Raw genomic sequence first — 14,855 nt, 5'->3', positions numbered from 1 at the left:
TTTTACCGAGAAGGGGTAAAGGTGATACAAGGCAACACCAAGCTATTCACCGAAGCCGAATCACACTTCACGGATGCCAAGTTTTACATGGATGAAGACATGGTACCCGAAGCTCTTCCTAATGAGATTAAATCCATATGCAAAGTCGCACCTAAAAAGAAGGAGTGGCAAGTTATGCCCAAGAAACAAGAAGGGGGAAGTCATGCCATCTTCAAGGAAAGACAATGATGAGCCTGCTAAACTGACAACAACCAAAGGGAGTGTGACACCCTCAAAAATACCAAACACAATCGTCTTCTGATACATTTCCATGTCAAGAAGAAAGAATGGGCAATCCCTATTCGAAACCAGAACAAGCAAAGCCAACATACAGCTGCACAATGATGATGTAAATCTACTTAAGACAAATGCAGTTTTACCTCTAACATGGCTTGGCAACACTAAAATTCCAAAACCACTGCAAGGTTTCATAAAACCCTTGCTAAAGAGGGCAGAACCAACCTCTCTTCCAACCAAGAGGACCGAAGAAGGTTTTGACCTAAACGCCTACAAACTCATGTCAAAGGCTGGGTACGATTTCACCTCCTCTTCAAATCTTGGAAACAAGAATGCAAACGCTATCAACGACAAAGAACATGACCTCACTGAAACTCAAAAGATGTTGAAGGAGCATGGTTACGGAGTTGACAACAACAAAGCTGGATTTAGCTTCACACAAAACATGCCCGTGAAGATTTCACGAAAAGCAAAAAACGCTAGTGCTTAACACATTAGCGTGAACGTTGAACGAAATCAAGAGGAGCCTAAACCCACCCCTCGAACGTCAGTCTTTGATAGACTGAATCACTCAAAATCTAGAATTTCGACACTTGATGCATTAATAGTCAAGACCAAACTTCCATCTTCAAATGGCTTAACGTGCGAACACCCCAAATCTTTGTTTTCGAAAGGTTGTCAAAACCTAAGAAACAAAACAACATGGCTAGCTTTCCTCCATGACGGTCAGCCTTGGAAAGACTTGAAGAAACCAAGAAGCTTTCTAGAAAGAGGAAGATAATGCCAAAGAAAGAAAAGCTCGACGGTCTAGCAGAAAAAGATGACGTTCGAAGCTCGATTCCTTTAAGGATGAATTGCCAAGCAACCTTGGAAGTTGACACAAAAAAACAACTGAAGGTAAGGAGGTGCACCATCATCCACATTGGCTAATCTTCACGCCAAGAAGCCCAAGAGGATGACACTAAAGAAGAGGTCCAAGACGTGTTCCACATCACAATCCAAGAAAACAAAGAAGACCAAATCCTCAAGGAAAACGTCATTGTAGCACCACCACAACTCGAGGATGGGGGGTAAACCATGGTTGATGATCTCAAAGAGCTCAACTTAGGCGACCACCAGACCCTAAAAAGAATAATAACAATGTTCAACAAGCTGAAGCCTGAGATCATCAATGTAAATAAGCACCACAAGTTTACCCAATGTGCTTGAACGCACAAATAAGGAAAAATCCGCATTGCTCTGACAAAAACCAACTCTTTTTAGAACATGATTGAGCTTGGCGTACCATGCATGTGGACTTTGCTTGAGACCATATATGGATTTATGAAGTTTGCATACTATTTCTGGATTGTTTGATTGAGGATGACCTGGGAGCAGTTTCATGAAATCTTTTTCTTCAAGTTCATCATACAGAAAAGCATTTTTAACATTCATTTGAAAGAAAGGCCATGCATTGTTAATAGCAACAGATAATAGCACCCTCACAATGTTCATCTTTGCCACGGGAGCAAATGTCTCCTTGTAATCCACTCCATAGGTTTGTGTAAATCCTTGAGCAACTAATTAAGCCTTGTTCCTTTCAATCGTGCCATCTGAATGGAACTTAGTCTTGATACCCAACGACTTCCCACAACCTTCTTCCTTTTGGGAAGTTTCACTATAGTCCAGATGTTGTTTTCATGAAGAGCTTGAAGCTCTTCTGCCATAGCAGCTTTTCACTCACTATGTAGATTAGCTTCTTGAAAGCTTTGTGGTTCACTAGTTTCAGTAATTGCACTGAGGAATGTAGCAAAAGAGGATGAAACTTTACTATAATCAATAGCAGAAGTTAGGGGGTGCATGGCATTGTAAGTTACATAATCATGTAACTTGGATGGAAGTTTCCTTTCACGGGGAGGATTTCGACGAACTGTAGGAGATTGAATTGCTGGAACATGAGCAGTTTCTTGGTTGGAGGGACTACTTGAGGGTTCTGGTGAGATATGTTCTTCAGATACCACATGTGGAGAATTCTGTAGGTTGCTAACATTTTCCTCATTCAATATCTGGTCCCTTGAAATATCTGTTGTATCCTCTTCACTGGGATATGGTATTGGGAACAAATCAAGCAAATTATCCCCCTCTTTAGAATAGTCCAGAGGTTGAGTAAAGTAAGGCATGGTTTCTTCAAATTTCACATCTCTTGAAACAACTATTTTCCTAGTTGTTGGATTGTAACATTTGTAACCCTTTTGAGTGGATGAATAGCTTAGGAAAACACATTTGGGAGCCCTTGGATCTAGCTTTCCACGATTTGGTGCTTGAATGTGAACAAAGCATGTACATCCAAACACTTTCAAATGGGATAAATTGATCTGTCTATCTTTTAATACCTCATAAGGTGATTTGAAGTTCAATATCTTGCTAGTAATCTATTGATGAGATATGCAACAGTAAGAACACCTTGTGACCAGAATTTTTTAGGCACATTCGAGTGAAACATAAGAGCTCTAGTTTTTTCAAGTAGATCTCTATTCTTCCTTTTTGCTACCCCGTTTTGTTGAGGTGTTCTAACACAACTAGTTTGATTGTAATATACCATGTGTGCTTAGATAGTGAGACATGTTTTGAGACATATATTCGGAGCCATTATCTGATTGTAAGACATGAATGTTTGAAGAAAATTGTGTGTTTACAAGTCTATGAAAATCTTGAAAAACTTCCAGCACTTCACTTTTAAATTTTAAAAGATACAACCAAGTGATCCTTGTGAAATCATCCACAAAAGTTACAAAATATTTGTATCCATTAAAGGGCTCTAGGACTGGTCCCTAAACATCGGAATGCACAATTTCAAAAGGATTACTAGCCCTAGACAAGGAGGAAATGAAAGGTAATCTAGTGAACTTAGAGAAGTGACAAACATCACAGGAACTTGTAACTTTGCACAGGTTTGGAAACAAAAAGGATAGAACTTTATCAGAAGGATGTGCAAGTCGTTGGTGCCAAAGTTGTTGTTCTTGAACCAAGCTTGAAGTGACTTGAAAAACCTTAGGAGTTTGGACATGCTTGGAAAGGTAGTAGAGACCATTTAGGAAAAAACCTTCACCAATCGCCTTCTTAGTGGTGATATCCTGAAAAACCACAGCTTTTTAGGAGAAAATAGCGAGACATTTTAGTGAGTTTGTGATTTTTCCAACAGATAAGAGTTGAAAAGGGAAAGAGAGAACATAAAGAGCCTCAGACTCGGCATCACTAGAAATCAAATGTGTTTTCCCTCTCCCCACAACCATAGCACCCTTGCCATTGGCAACTGACACTTGAGATGGACATGAGAGTTTTTCAAAATTATGTAGATTTGTAAACTTGTTAGTCATATGATCAGTAGCTCCTGAATCTATAATCCAATAATCATGCACATTACCGACTTTGAGAGCAATTGAGAAGGATTGTAAGATACTTGGAATATCTTGTTGTGTCACACCTTCATTTTCAACCAAAAAACCAGTAAATTGCCCGAGTTGAGCAGGTTTTTTGTTGTCACCTTGATTAGTTGATCCTTCATTATCTCCATAACCTTGTTTCTTGTGGAGGAAGGCAGCAAATTCATTTATTAGGTTGGTTGGATTGGAGGTAAACTTATATGCTCCCTCGGAATGAGTGGTGACGATATGATTTGCCTTGTAGGGTGAGTTGTGTGAACTCTTAGGGAAACCCTTGTTGTTGTCCCTTGAAGACTTAGGCCTTAGCTTAGGGTGGAGAATCTAGCAATGATCTCGTGTATGTCCACCAGTATCACAGTAGCTACATTTTACAATAGATTTCTTTCCTTTGTAGCCCATCTCGTCACCAGTTATGTGGTTAGAGAGATATACCCTAGCTTCTGGTATATTTGCCTTTAATTCCACAGTCATGATTTTTCTACGAGTTTCTTTCTTTTAATCTTGGCACACACACTTGAGAATGAGGGAAGATTAGGATTCATGAGGACATGACTCCTGGGATCTTCGTATTCAGGACTTAAACTCACAAGAAGTTGAAATATTTTGTCCTTCTCAGCTCTCTTGGTCAATACGACAGCGTCAATGGTGTGTGGCCGATAGACATTCAACTCGTTCCACATGGTGGTTAACTTCCCAAGATGCTGCACAAATGAGTTTCCTTCCTGTTGAAGACCCGCAATGTCCTTTTTTAACTGGAACACTCGAGCTGCATTATTCTGATTCCCATACATTTCTTTGAGATTTTTCCAAATGATGTATAAGGATTCAGTATAGTTGAAAATTTCTGCAATCTTTCGATCCATAGAATTTAGTAGCCATGACATGACCAACTAGTCTTTGCACAACCAGTCATTGTAATCTGGTGAGGACATATCAGGCGCTGGAATAACACCATTAACAAAACCAAGTTTCGATCGTCCTCTCAAGGCAAGAGTGATTGCTCTCTCCCAAGGAAGATAATTGAACTCATTTAGTAAGACAGAACTCAGACGTTGATTTGGGTTGACATCAACATCTAAATGAAATAAAGATGGCACAACATGCGAGCTAACTTCTTCGCCATGCACTGAACTCTCTTCAGCCATGATAGAGAATCAGGAAAAAACTCACAAATCTCTTAAGAAACTACTCAGAAGCAGGTTGATTAGGATCACTGCTCTAATACCATATTGAGTTTTGAAGGTATATTTTGTATTATATTGAAACAAAGTACAAAGATAGCTCATATATATGAGCGTGGGAAGAAAAGAAAAACAAGGAACAAGAAACAATCTTCCTTCCTTGATTTACGCCTAATCACATAACAACTAAAGCAAGATCAGCAAATCCCTTGAATTAGTGAGAATGATAGCCATACTTCAAGTTGTTAGACAACACCCCATGCACACACCCATGTTACCTATCGGCTAGGGTAAATGATAGCACCCCATACACACAGCCATGCTGATTAAGGTAACTGACAGAAAGTAGATCTTCTTCCTAATCTTCTTCCAATAGTTTGCCCAAAAATCAGGGTCTCGGCGGTCTGCATCATGTTAGCATCTTGCAGTGTAACGGGCTTGTCAGCTAGTTGCCCTGAGATGGAGAAAACACCGCCGTATTTGATTTGTTCCGGCTTGTCCTCCTGATGCCTCCGTGGCTATTCCTGGCTCATTATTTTTATCAGTATTTTGTGATAAAACAACGTTTTTTCAACAGTTTTGGTGGTTCTGACTAGTTCTATACATACTTACAGCAGCAAGGGAACAACGAGAGATTTTTATATCGGTGATATATAGTTATGGAATGTTATTGACACGTAGGGCTTTTTGGAGACGTGTCGAGATAGAGGCCGGGACAGTTCGACTTGTAACGCTATATAAATCACTTGTGCTTGCAGTTTGGTAGATTGCTAGCCCTTATCAGCTTAGGACACTCATCAGTTCAAGTTTTTATTATTTCCTGGTATAACCGAGAATTGGTGTTCGATTACCTACCCTATGAAGTTACCATTTTAAAGTAAATAAATTATAGTTCAAATTATTAAGAGCATTTACTCAAATAATCTATATTGGAGTTCTCTCGTCTCACTCTCTCGCACTCCTTCCTCACTCTTTATCTCTCACTCACTCTCAAGCTTGTCAAAATATATTTTCTCCCTAAATTTTTAATTTTTTTCATAAATATGTGATTTTGGAGTTAATTTTGGGTTTGGGATAGGGGATAGGGTGAGGGGTGGAGTTTTGGGTCGGATTTGGGGCATGCCGATTTTGGGGAGGAGCAATTTTTTTGGTATCATTTTATGTTGTTTTTTTGTTATTTGACCATATTTGTTTTTTCAAATTGTCAGGACTTTGACAGTTGAAGTTGAGGAGTTGAGGATTAGGAAACTATCGGACCATATCCCCCGCCACCACCACCACAATAGACTTGTATAGGATTTTATTATTGTACTTTGTTAATTTATAGGTACATTTTAATATAATATATACTATGGATAATTTGATCATTATTGTTCACGTGTAATTTTGTTTTGAATATGTCAATTTAAATTAAAGTAATTAAAAAATAAAGCCATATAATTAAATTAAATTAAAAAAGAAAAATTCCAAAAATCTTGCTCTGTCAAATATTTCGTCGCTAAACAATTAATATAATTAAATTAAAATAAGAGAAATAATAAAACAAAAGTCAAAGACCTTGCGCGACAAAATATTTCGTTGCACAAACAATTAATTTCGTCACGCAAAATATTAAATTAAATAATCAAATAAAAATAAAAACAAAAAACTTTGCGCGACGAAATATGTCGTTGCGCAAAGTACCTTCGCACGACGAAATATTTCGTTGCGCAAAGTACCTTCGCATGATGAAGACTAATTTTTGTCACGCAAACCTTATCTTCATGAGCTTTGCACGATGAATCTTGCGCAAGAAAAATTTCGTCGTGCAAGGTTTTGAGCAACATAATCATGCTTTGCGCGACAAATCTTATTTTGTCTCGCAAAATGTTTTTTTCTAGTAGTGAGGGTAGTGTGTCGGATGGCTCCTTGAGCTCATATAACAAGTATACCTCTTAGATTCTTTCCTAGCTTATGGTTTACATGCCATTAGATTACCATGTGTCACAACCTCATGGAATTCTACATTAGGTTTGGATCTGTGCATCATTGTCAAATTCCAAGGAATATAGCCGTTTGGAATCAAATCATCATTTTACAAAGAAATGAAATAGTTCTTTTGAAGCTTTCATCATCTCCATTTTGTTCCTTTACATTTCTGGAAATACAAAGACCAAAAGCTGAAATTAGCTATTCAACATTAACACTGCATACGTTGCAAGTTTGCAACTTATTATATATATGTAATTAAAATTTATTGATCGTCTAGTTCATATCTATCCCACTCGACCATTCGAAAACTGCCTTCGGTGGTGCTGTGGAATTCATTGAGGTGCTGCAACCTCCAGCCCATTCCCTGCACGAGTAAAGACTGATTCAGAAAACGAAAGGAAAGCGTCGAAGAATATACTTGAATCCCACATCCAACAGTTGAACAATAAAAAATAAAAATCTTGACTGAAAGGAATTACAAAGACTCATAGTATGATAATGGGGAAACTTATTGAAATTCATAGTCATAAAAATCTGTTTATGTGTATATAAAAATATTTGTGATACAAAAATCTTACCATCTATATCAAAGAAGAAGACTTGCCGCAGGAGCGTACCATCATCTAGGCACCTCTCAGAAGTTTGAATTCCCTTCTCCTGCAAGACCAAATTTGTTCAGATAAATCGCGATCGTGTCAAATAGAGGAAGAAAAATATAAGCAAATAAAACGAGAACAAACAAGCATGCTAGCTTTGAAACATGCAAGATAAACAACCATATTTATGTGTGTGCTTTAGATCCGCCACAGCTGAGCAGTGGCGGATTCACATAAGGACCAGGATAGGCACAAGCCCCTTCTGCATGCAGCTCCCACCATAGCATTAGCATGTTGGTTTACAAGACTTTTATAACCCACCGTTTTACTGCATGAAGGTGGTGAAAGAAATTTTTTTTATCTTAAAAGAAGGTCTACTATATGCTGTGTTGCCTTGGTAGCAGTTCTAAGCCATGACGTTTTCAATAATTAGTTCATCGTTTATGATATACATATATATATATATATATATATATATATATATAATCGTGTAATACTTGTTGTCCCATGAAATCTAAAGCTTCATCATTTCTCTTTAGTTTACAATTATTTGTGATAATGTCACTCACATTTATGTGTATTTTTCTCCCCTTGTAAATGAGTGATTTTAGGTTCAACTCTCATTAATAGCTAGTGGTTACGATATTAAATTATTGCTGCTCAATCATTATGTAGCTTAGCTCAATATTTACTCTTAGTGTAAAATATCGTTGTATCAAAATATTTATACATGCCAACACAACGAAACCTCATAATTTTTTTACATTACTTATATTGTACTTAATTCCTTTAATAAAGTCTACATAGTCTAGCCTAAAGGCCCCTAGCCTCGACACTTCTGGCTCCGTCACTACCGCTGAGTGCAGATCTCCGCTATCCGTGGACCATAAAGTCCCATAGAGAGAGTTCTCAGACAAGCAGATCTTAAATATCCCGCAAGAAACACCGGTAAAAGCTCCAGGATAAATTGTGAGTGGATGTGTAGAAATGATCCATGTCGGAAGTTTATCAAACGTTGCATTTGCTTATAACTCATAAGGAGCAAAAGAGGAACAAGCCCTAGCACCAAAGGCTAGTCCATATAAAAGGTTTTCACTATCAAAAATCAACCAGCAACAATAAAATACATAATGCATTGCATATATACCTTGAGGGTTTGGACTAATGACGGGAGATTGGAGACAGTGAAGCAGATATGTTGGCCTCTGCCGAGATGGACCGGATCAGCTTCAGGTAACTTAGCGGCAAATGGCCCTTCTGGAAGGTTAAAACTAGGGTTTCTCACAATGAAGTGAAAAGCTTAATTTCCAGGGAACATGAGCCATAACACCTTCACTCCCGCAAAGGTTGGGGCTTCAACCTCCTCGAATCCAAATATTTACCAACCATGTACCATAGCAAATTCAACTCAATCACGTTAATAATGAAGTTACCACATATTAGCTTGTTAAAATTGAAGTACTTAGTTTTTGAAAAGTTAAGGAACCTCTTTGTAGAAATCGGCGAGGCGCCTGATATCGGGGGATTCTCTGGCAATGTGGCTCAGACACACTCCGGCCTGCTGCTGCCATTTCTTTCCTTTTCGTATGCTGTTTGAAGCTACGTTTCATGTCTGCCTTTATAGGTGGATTTTAACGACCACTAGTAAAAAAAACACTTTGCGCGACGTAGGTACTTTCGTCGCGCAAAGTAAAAAATCGTTGCCTAAGGGTTTGCGCGACGCAATCTTCGTCGCGCGTTAATCGTCGCGCAAAGTCTGAGACGCTAGGGTTTGCGCGACGGCCCACGGGGCGTGCGTCGCGCAAAGTGGGTTTGCGCGACGGCCACGGTGTGCGTCGCGCAAAGTGGGTTTGCGCGACCAACGGTGTGCGTCGCGCAAACCAACTTTGCGCGACTATGGACTGCGTCGCGCAAACCCACTTTGCGCGACGCACTTAGTTGGTCGTCACGCAAATCCACTTTGCGTGACTAACGGAGTGCGTCGCGCAAACCCAGTTTGCACTACCGACTTTGTGCGTCACGCAAACCCACTTTGCGTGACTAACGGTGTGCGTCGCGCAAACCCACTTTGCACTACCCACTTTGTGCGTCACGCAAACCCACTTTGCGTGACTAATCGAGTGCGTCGCGCAAACCCACTTTGCACTACCCACTTTGTGCGTCACGCAAACCCACTTTGCGTGACTAACCGAGTGCGTCGCGCAAACCCACTTTGCACTACCCACTTTGTGCGTCACGCAAACCCACTTTGCGTGACTAACGGTGTGCGTCGCGCAAACCCACTTTGCACTACCCACTCTGGGCGTCGCGCAAACCCACTTAGCACTACCCACTTTGTGCGTCACGCAAACGCACTTTGCGTGACTAACGGATAGCGTCGCGCAAACCCACTTTGCGTGACTCATGCGTACGTCGCGCCAAGTAGGTTTGCGTGACGTACGCATGAGTCACGCAAAGTGGGTTTGCGCGACGGAGCCATGCGTCGTGCAAAGTGGGGAGTAGTTTTGGTCAAACAATTTTTTTTTTTTAATTTTTGATAAATATTGTAATTAAATTCGAAAGAATAATTAATTAACCAAGCAAAAGTATTTAATTATTAAATATATGAAAATGTACATACAAGATCCAAACAAAAAAGAAAAAACTAAAAGTGAACTAGGTTTAATACATCAAGCTACTAGGTATCAGCAGGGCGAGGTGGCTCTGAGGTCGAAGGTCGACCAAGATGAAGTGCTGGTAGTGAGATTTGAAGGCCGGACATCTGTATGGCTTGTACAAGGTCTCTCCACGCCCCGGCATATGACCTCATCTCCTCGCCCTGGACCCTCAGCTGCTCCTTCATCTGCTCGCCCTGGGCCTTTAGGGTTGTCACTTCCTCCTTCAATGCATCTACCTCTGCGTTTGATCTGGAAGAAGAGGCACCCGTTTCACGAATTTGTGCTTTCCCCATACACCGAACAACCTTGCCACGACGACGACCTAAGTTCTGATCCAGGACATCAGTCATGATCTGAAAACCTACATCCTCAGGTATCGTGACGTCCTCGATCGGGGTCTCCGGGGGAAGCTGCGATGTTGCTTCTTGAAGAACAGAAGTGCTCTTTTCCACCATAGTAGCCTATAATAATAAAGAAAAAACATATAATGTTTAATAACAAAATATAAATAATATTTGAATGATTCATACATATAAGAATAATAATAATTACATATACTTACATGAAACTGCTCAGTAATCTCCTGACCAGGTCGAACGTAAACGTCCTTAAACATGTCGATTGCTGGGAACTTAGAACCCTCCTGAAGAAAAAAAACAGTAAGAAAATTTTATTAATCAATAATAATAATAATAAATTGTATAAAATTTCAAAGTTAATATACTTTTACCTGACGTCGTGTCTGAAGCCTATACGAAAAGGGCTTCGAACCGGAATGGTGGAGAAGTGTCTTTGACTCACGAGCTTTTTGGCCAGCAACAGATTTCTTCTGTTAAACACACAATATACATGTTAGTGCAACTATTTGAAATAAATTAATAAAAAAAGCGTAAAAAATAACTAAAACAATAATAAATTATTAATAAAATATTAACTACATACCACAAATTTTGGGTCCGTAAAATGTTTGCAGAGCCACTCCCAATCATCTGGTCGGTCCTTTAACTCGCTTGGAACATGTAGGCGAGCAATCTCTGGATCATCCCATCGCTTAAAAAACGTGTGAAAAGTGCTCTTCCAATTTTTGTACCGATTTGCTAAGGTCTCCTCTAAGTAGTTCATGACCTCAAGGGATATGTCCTCAAGATCATAAATGACCTACGAATATGAAAAACAATAAAATAGTAGTAAGAAATTTAATAATATTAAGATAATATATTTTGGTTTTTAATATTTGTAAACAAAATTAAAAAAATGATAAAGGCTAAAAATTAATATACTAACCGACAACTCGTGTCGCACCATTCTCTTCGTCTCCTCGGGAATTTCTGCCCAACACTCCCACTGAAAAGGACAATAGTCTCGAATAACAACACCACAGCTACTAGCAATGAAGCTATGTTGCTGTGAGGTAGCTGCTCCACGATGTTGCGCATCATACACAATCTTGATCTTGGAGGCGGCCTGTCGTGCGCTCTGTGACTGCTTCAGCATTCGACTAGGCCCTCTGGTGTTTTTTTTAGCTGGCCAAAAATACTTAAATGGTGAAATCCCGAAGCTTAAATTTGTAAAAAAAATTCGACACAACCTTCCGTAATAGTATAACATTTTCCAAAACCTTAAAATAATAAAATAACATTAATTCACAACCAGCAACAGATTTTCACAATCCAACAAATTTTCACCATCATAAAAATAATAGTTTTAAAATGAAAAAAAAATATAGCGTAGTGAGAATTAGAAAAAACTACCTGGATGGGAGGCCTCACACTCGACTCTGGATTCCGAAGAAGTGTGATCAGAAGGTTCCGGCTCACGGCGCCGCCGATGAGGCCGCCGTGCACTGAGGTGCTCAACTGACACTGATGATGTCGATGATACGGGCACCTGGGACGCCGTAGGAGTGGCCTCAGCAAAGGGTGTAGGCTCGCTAATCAATGGAGCACTCACGGCTGGAGCCATAGATGCTGATAATGCAGGAGGTGCATTGGTCACACTCCGACGACGAGTGATCAACTGCGACATCTATACACTTATTCAACCATAAAAATATAACATTAGAAACTAATCCTACAACATTTTCTTAAATGCAACAGATAATGTTGTGGGTTTCATGACAAGGTAAATGCAACAGAAAAACTCACATCAAGCTTTCAAGAAGGATTATAACCCTGGAGTATCAATATTTCTCTTACAGTTTTCAACCTTATCATATTTCTCAAATGCAATTGTGATCCTAGAAAAGGAAAATGCGATTGTAACTATACAACGTATTAACTAAGCACAATGTAGGAAACCAGGAATATGTACCCCATCGTATTAACTATACAACCTTATCATATTTCTCAAATTTATTCTCTCTCTCATATAGATCTACTTGAAAGGTCTTAGCTAGTTTTGCTAGATGGTGGATTTCTTATCCATATTTTGTAATTCATGTTATTGTTTTAATAAATTGTTACTTTTTTTCTCAAAAAAAAAAATAGAAAAGAAAGAAAAAGCTGACACCATCATCCCGTAGGCCATAGTTCTTTTATTTGAGTAATAACAGGAAGCAAAACATATTGCACAAGATCAAGAGAACGTACCCTGGTTCTGTCACATATACAAGGCCACAAGGGAAACGAAAATTTCTAGCCTGCATGAAAAGCAGAGTAATGTCATAACATTAAGTGAAAGGCGTGCATAAAGAAGAGTAATGTCATAATTTCTAGGCTGCATGAAAAGCAGGGTCAACATAATTCAAAAAAGGGTAAAGCTCTCAGAATAGAATATATATATATATATATATATATATATGGAGAGAGAGAGAGAGAGAGAGAGAGAGAGAGAGAGAGAGAGAGAGAGAGAGAGAGAGAGTATACGACAAGCTACACATGTAATATGCAAAAGAAATGCACTTGACTTGGTTAAAAGCATGCCAAAATTGGAATAACAAAATTCAGTTCAAGCAAATGCAGACTTCTATATGAGGACAATAGCCCAGCAACAACTTGTAAGATCACTCTCGAATACTAAGTACAAACGGCAAAATCAACCAACCTGTTGGTACGATAGAGGTTGAATCACTCCACCACTTACTTCCAAGAAGTAATTAGGGGTTATTGAGTGTAAATCTTGCACCTGAAATAAATAGGATAACAAATTTACTGATGGCACCTTAATGAAACAATGCTACAAACTAAAGGAATACCACCAAACTGCATCCAGGTATATAACACAGTTGAATAAATTATGGGGTAAAGACCTCAATAAGTTCATACCTAGCCCAGTGAAGAAATAACTTAATTATGCATTGTGATAAAGGCCTTAGTCTCTCTTTCATCAGGATGCATAATGAGGAATGGGCAGGGACAATTTCAGAACGAAAAACAAAAGTTTCAATTTACCAAGCTGACATTAATGCAAGCAAAGTAACTATATCTAAATATTTTCAGACAAAGGCTAATGCAGTGAAAGTTGACTTGTGACATAAAATATTATCAGAGAAAACACCTCTAACCTAGCCATGTCTAAAGGGCAATCAGAGCATCCCTAACAGGTAATGGCTTAAACCTCTACATGTGCGGTTCAACCATTTCAATAAATTCACTGTTATTGGTTTTCCTCTCCTATCCTTTTCTCTACCCTTTTTTCAGTCCATTAAAGATGCCCCTCATGTTATACTGAGGTTCCATAAGTCCCAACTCCTAGTTAAATCACCAAACAGATACCATTTACTAATGGCGTTACAAACCAACCAAAAGAAAAAGGAAAAACGGTTTTGGGACAGTTGAAACGACCCCTTTCCTTACAAACCAACCAAAATGCTTCAAACACAACCAATTTGCCCAGATTTATGGGTTGACAAAGTCTGACCTTGGGGTTCACACCTCATTTTAACTTGGTGGATGAACTTTAGCATTTGAAGCTCGCGCAGGAAATCAAGGAAGAAAATGGAGAAGGTAGCCAAAGATGGAGCGGGATTTGGTGCAAGCAAAGGGAAATTTGGGCAAAATGATAAACTTAGCCTTCACAAGGCTACGAACTCTCTACAATACTATCCCAAAGAGGCATGATGGAAAAAGAGAAATATACAATAATTTAGCACAAACAAGTTAATAAAAATCCATGGAGGAATAATCCAACTTAATCAAAGCTGTTGAGGCATTTCGTCAAACAGGTTAGGGACAACAATTTAGCACAAACAAGTCCATGGAGGAATATACAATATACTCTATCTTCCAAGTGCTAAATTTCATAAACCCTATATTAATTCCAAAATTTACCTGATTTGGGGGAGAACCGATGAACAGTGAGATCGAAAAAGAAATCAGCGATGTGGGAGGAAGTGAGGGATGAGAGGTGGAGGAACAGAACTAACAGCTTGGAGAACAGAACTAACATCAGAAGTGGAGGAGCTGCGATGTTGCTCCTTGGAGAACAGAAGTGAGTTAAAAAATTCTTGGAGGGTGAGGTTGAGAGAGAGAGTGAGTTCGAGGAGGGTGAGGAGGGTTTGAGATTTGAGGGATGAGAGGTGAGCGTCCAAACTTGGACAAAGTGAGGGATGAAAGATGAGCATCCAAACTTAAAAGGGAAATAAAACTAGAAATTTGAAAAAAAAAAAAAAAAAAGCGCCATTTTTTTACTATTAAACCGCCAAAATTTTCACAACTGGCGCGACGTACGTATACAATTTGACGTCACGCAAAGTGGTTTTGCGCGACGATCACATTAAGGCGTCGCGCAAAGTTTTTTTTTTTTTTAATTATT

At 39.1% G+C, this 14,855-nt stretch overlaps 1 protein-coding gene and 1 long non-coding RNA gene across 3 annotated transcripts; both read right to left on the bottom strand.

The window, feature by feature from the left end:
- Positions 1-6,860: 6,860 nt before the first annotated feature.
- On the bottom strand, positions 6,861-9,011 carry LOC125477278. The gene is made up of 3 exons (XR_007258438.1): positions 8,594-9,011; positions 7,429-7,507; positions 6,861-7,214 (listed from the first exon to the last, which is right to left on the bottom strand). It is a non-coding gene; the product is annotated as an uncharacterized LOC125477278 (long non-coding RNA).
- Positions 9,012-10,017: 1,006 nt separating this feature from the next.
- On the bottom strand, positions 10,018-14,645 carry LOC103962781. Of its 2 annotated transcripts, none has more exons than XM_048584547.1 (9): positions 14,372-14,645; positions 13,146-13,226; positions 12,692-12,741; positions 11,855-12,135; positions 11,388-11,626; positions 11,046-11,261; positions 10,834-10,932; positions 10,666-10,746; positions 10,018-10,564 (listed from the first exon to the last, which is right to left on the bottom strand). In XM_048584547.1, the coding sequence occupies exons 4-9, from the start codon at positions 12,126-12,128 to the stop codon at positions 10,124-10,126; spliced, it is 1,350 nt and encodes a 449-aa protein (XP_048440504.1). In that variant the 5' UTR covers positions 12,129-12,135; positions 12,692-12,741; positions 13,146-13,226; positions 14,372-14,645; the 3' UTR covers positions 10,018-10,123. The 2 variants fall into 2 exon arrangements, with proteins under 2 accessions (XP_048440504.1, XP_048440506.1); XM_048584549.1 differs by having other exon boundaries at positions 11,855-12,128.
- Between the last annotated feature and the right edge of the window lie 210 nt (positions 14,646-14,855).

This window comes from the organism of the source record quoted next, unplaced genomic scaffold (genome assembly GCF_019419815.1).
Source record: "Pyrus x bretschneideri cultivar Hongxiangsu unplaced genomic scaffold, Pyrus_bretschneideri_v1 Contig21, whole genome shotgun sequence".
Classification (NCBI taxonomy): domain Eukaryota; kingdom Viridiplantae; phylum Streptophyta; class Magnoliopsida; order Rosales; family Rosaceae; genus Pyrus; species Pyrus x bretschneideri.
The sequence above is the reverse complement of the archived record's forward strand: the minus strand, read 5'-3'. Positions and strand labels throughout refer to the sequence as shown.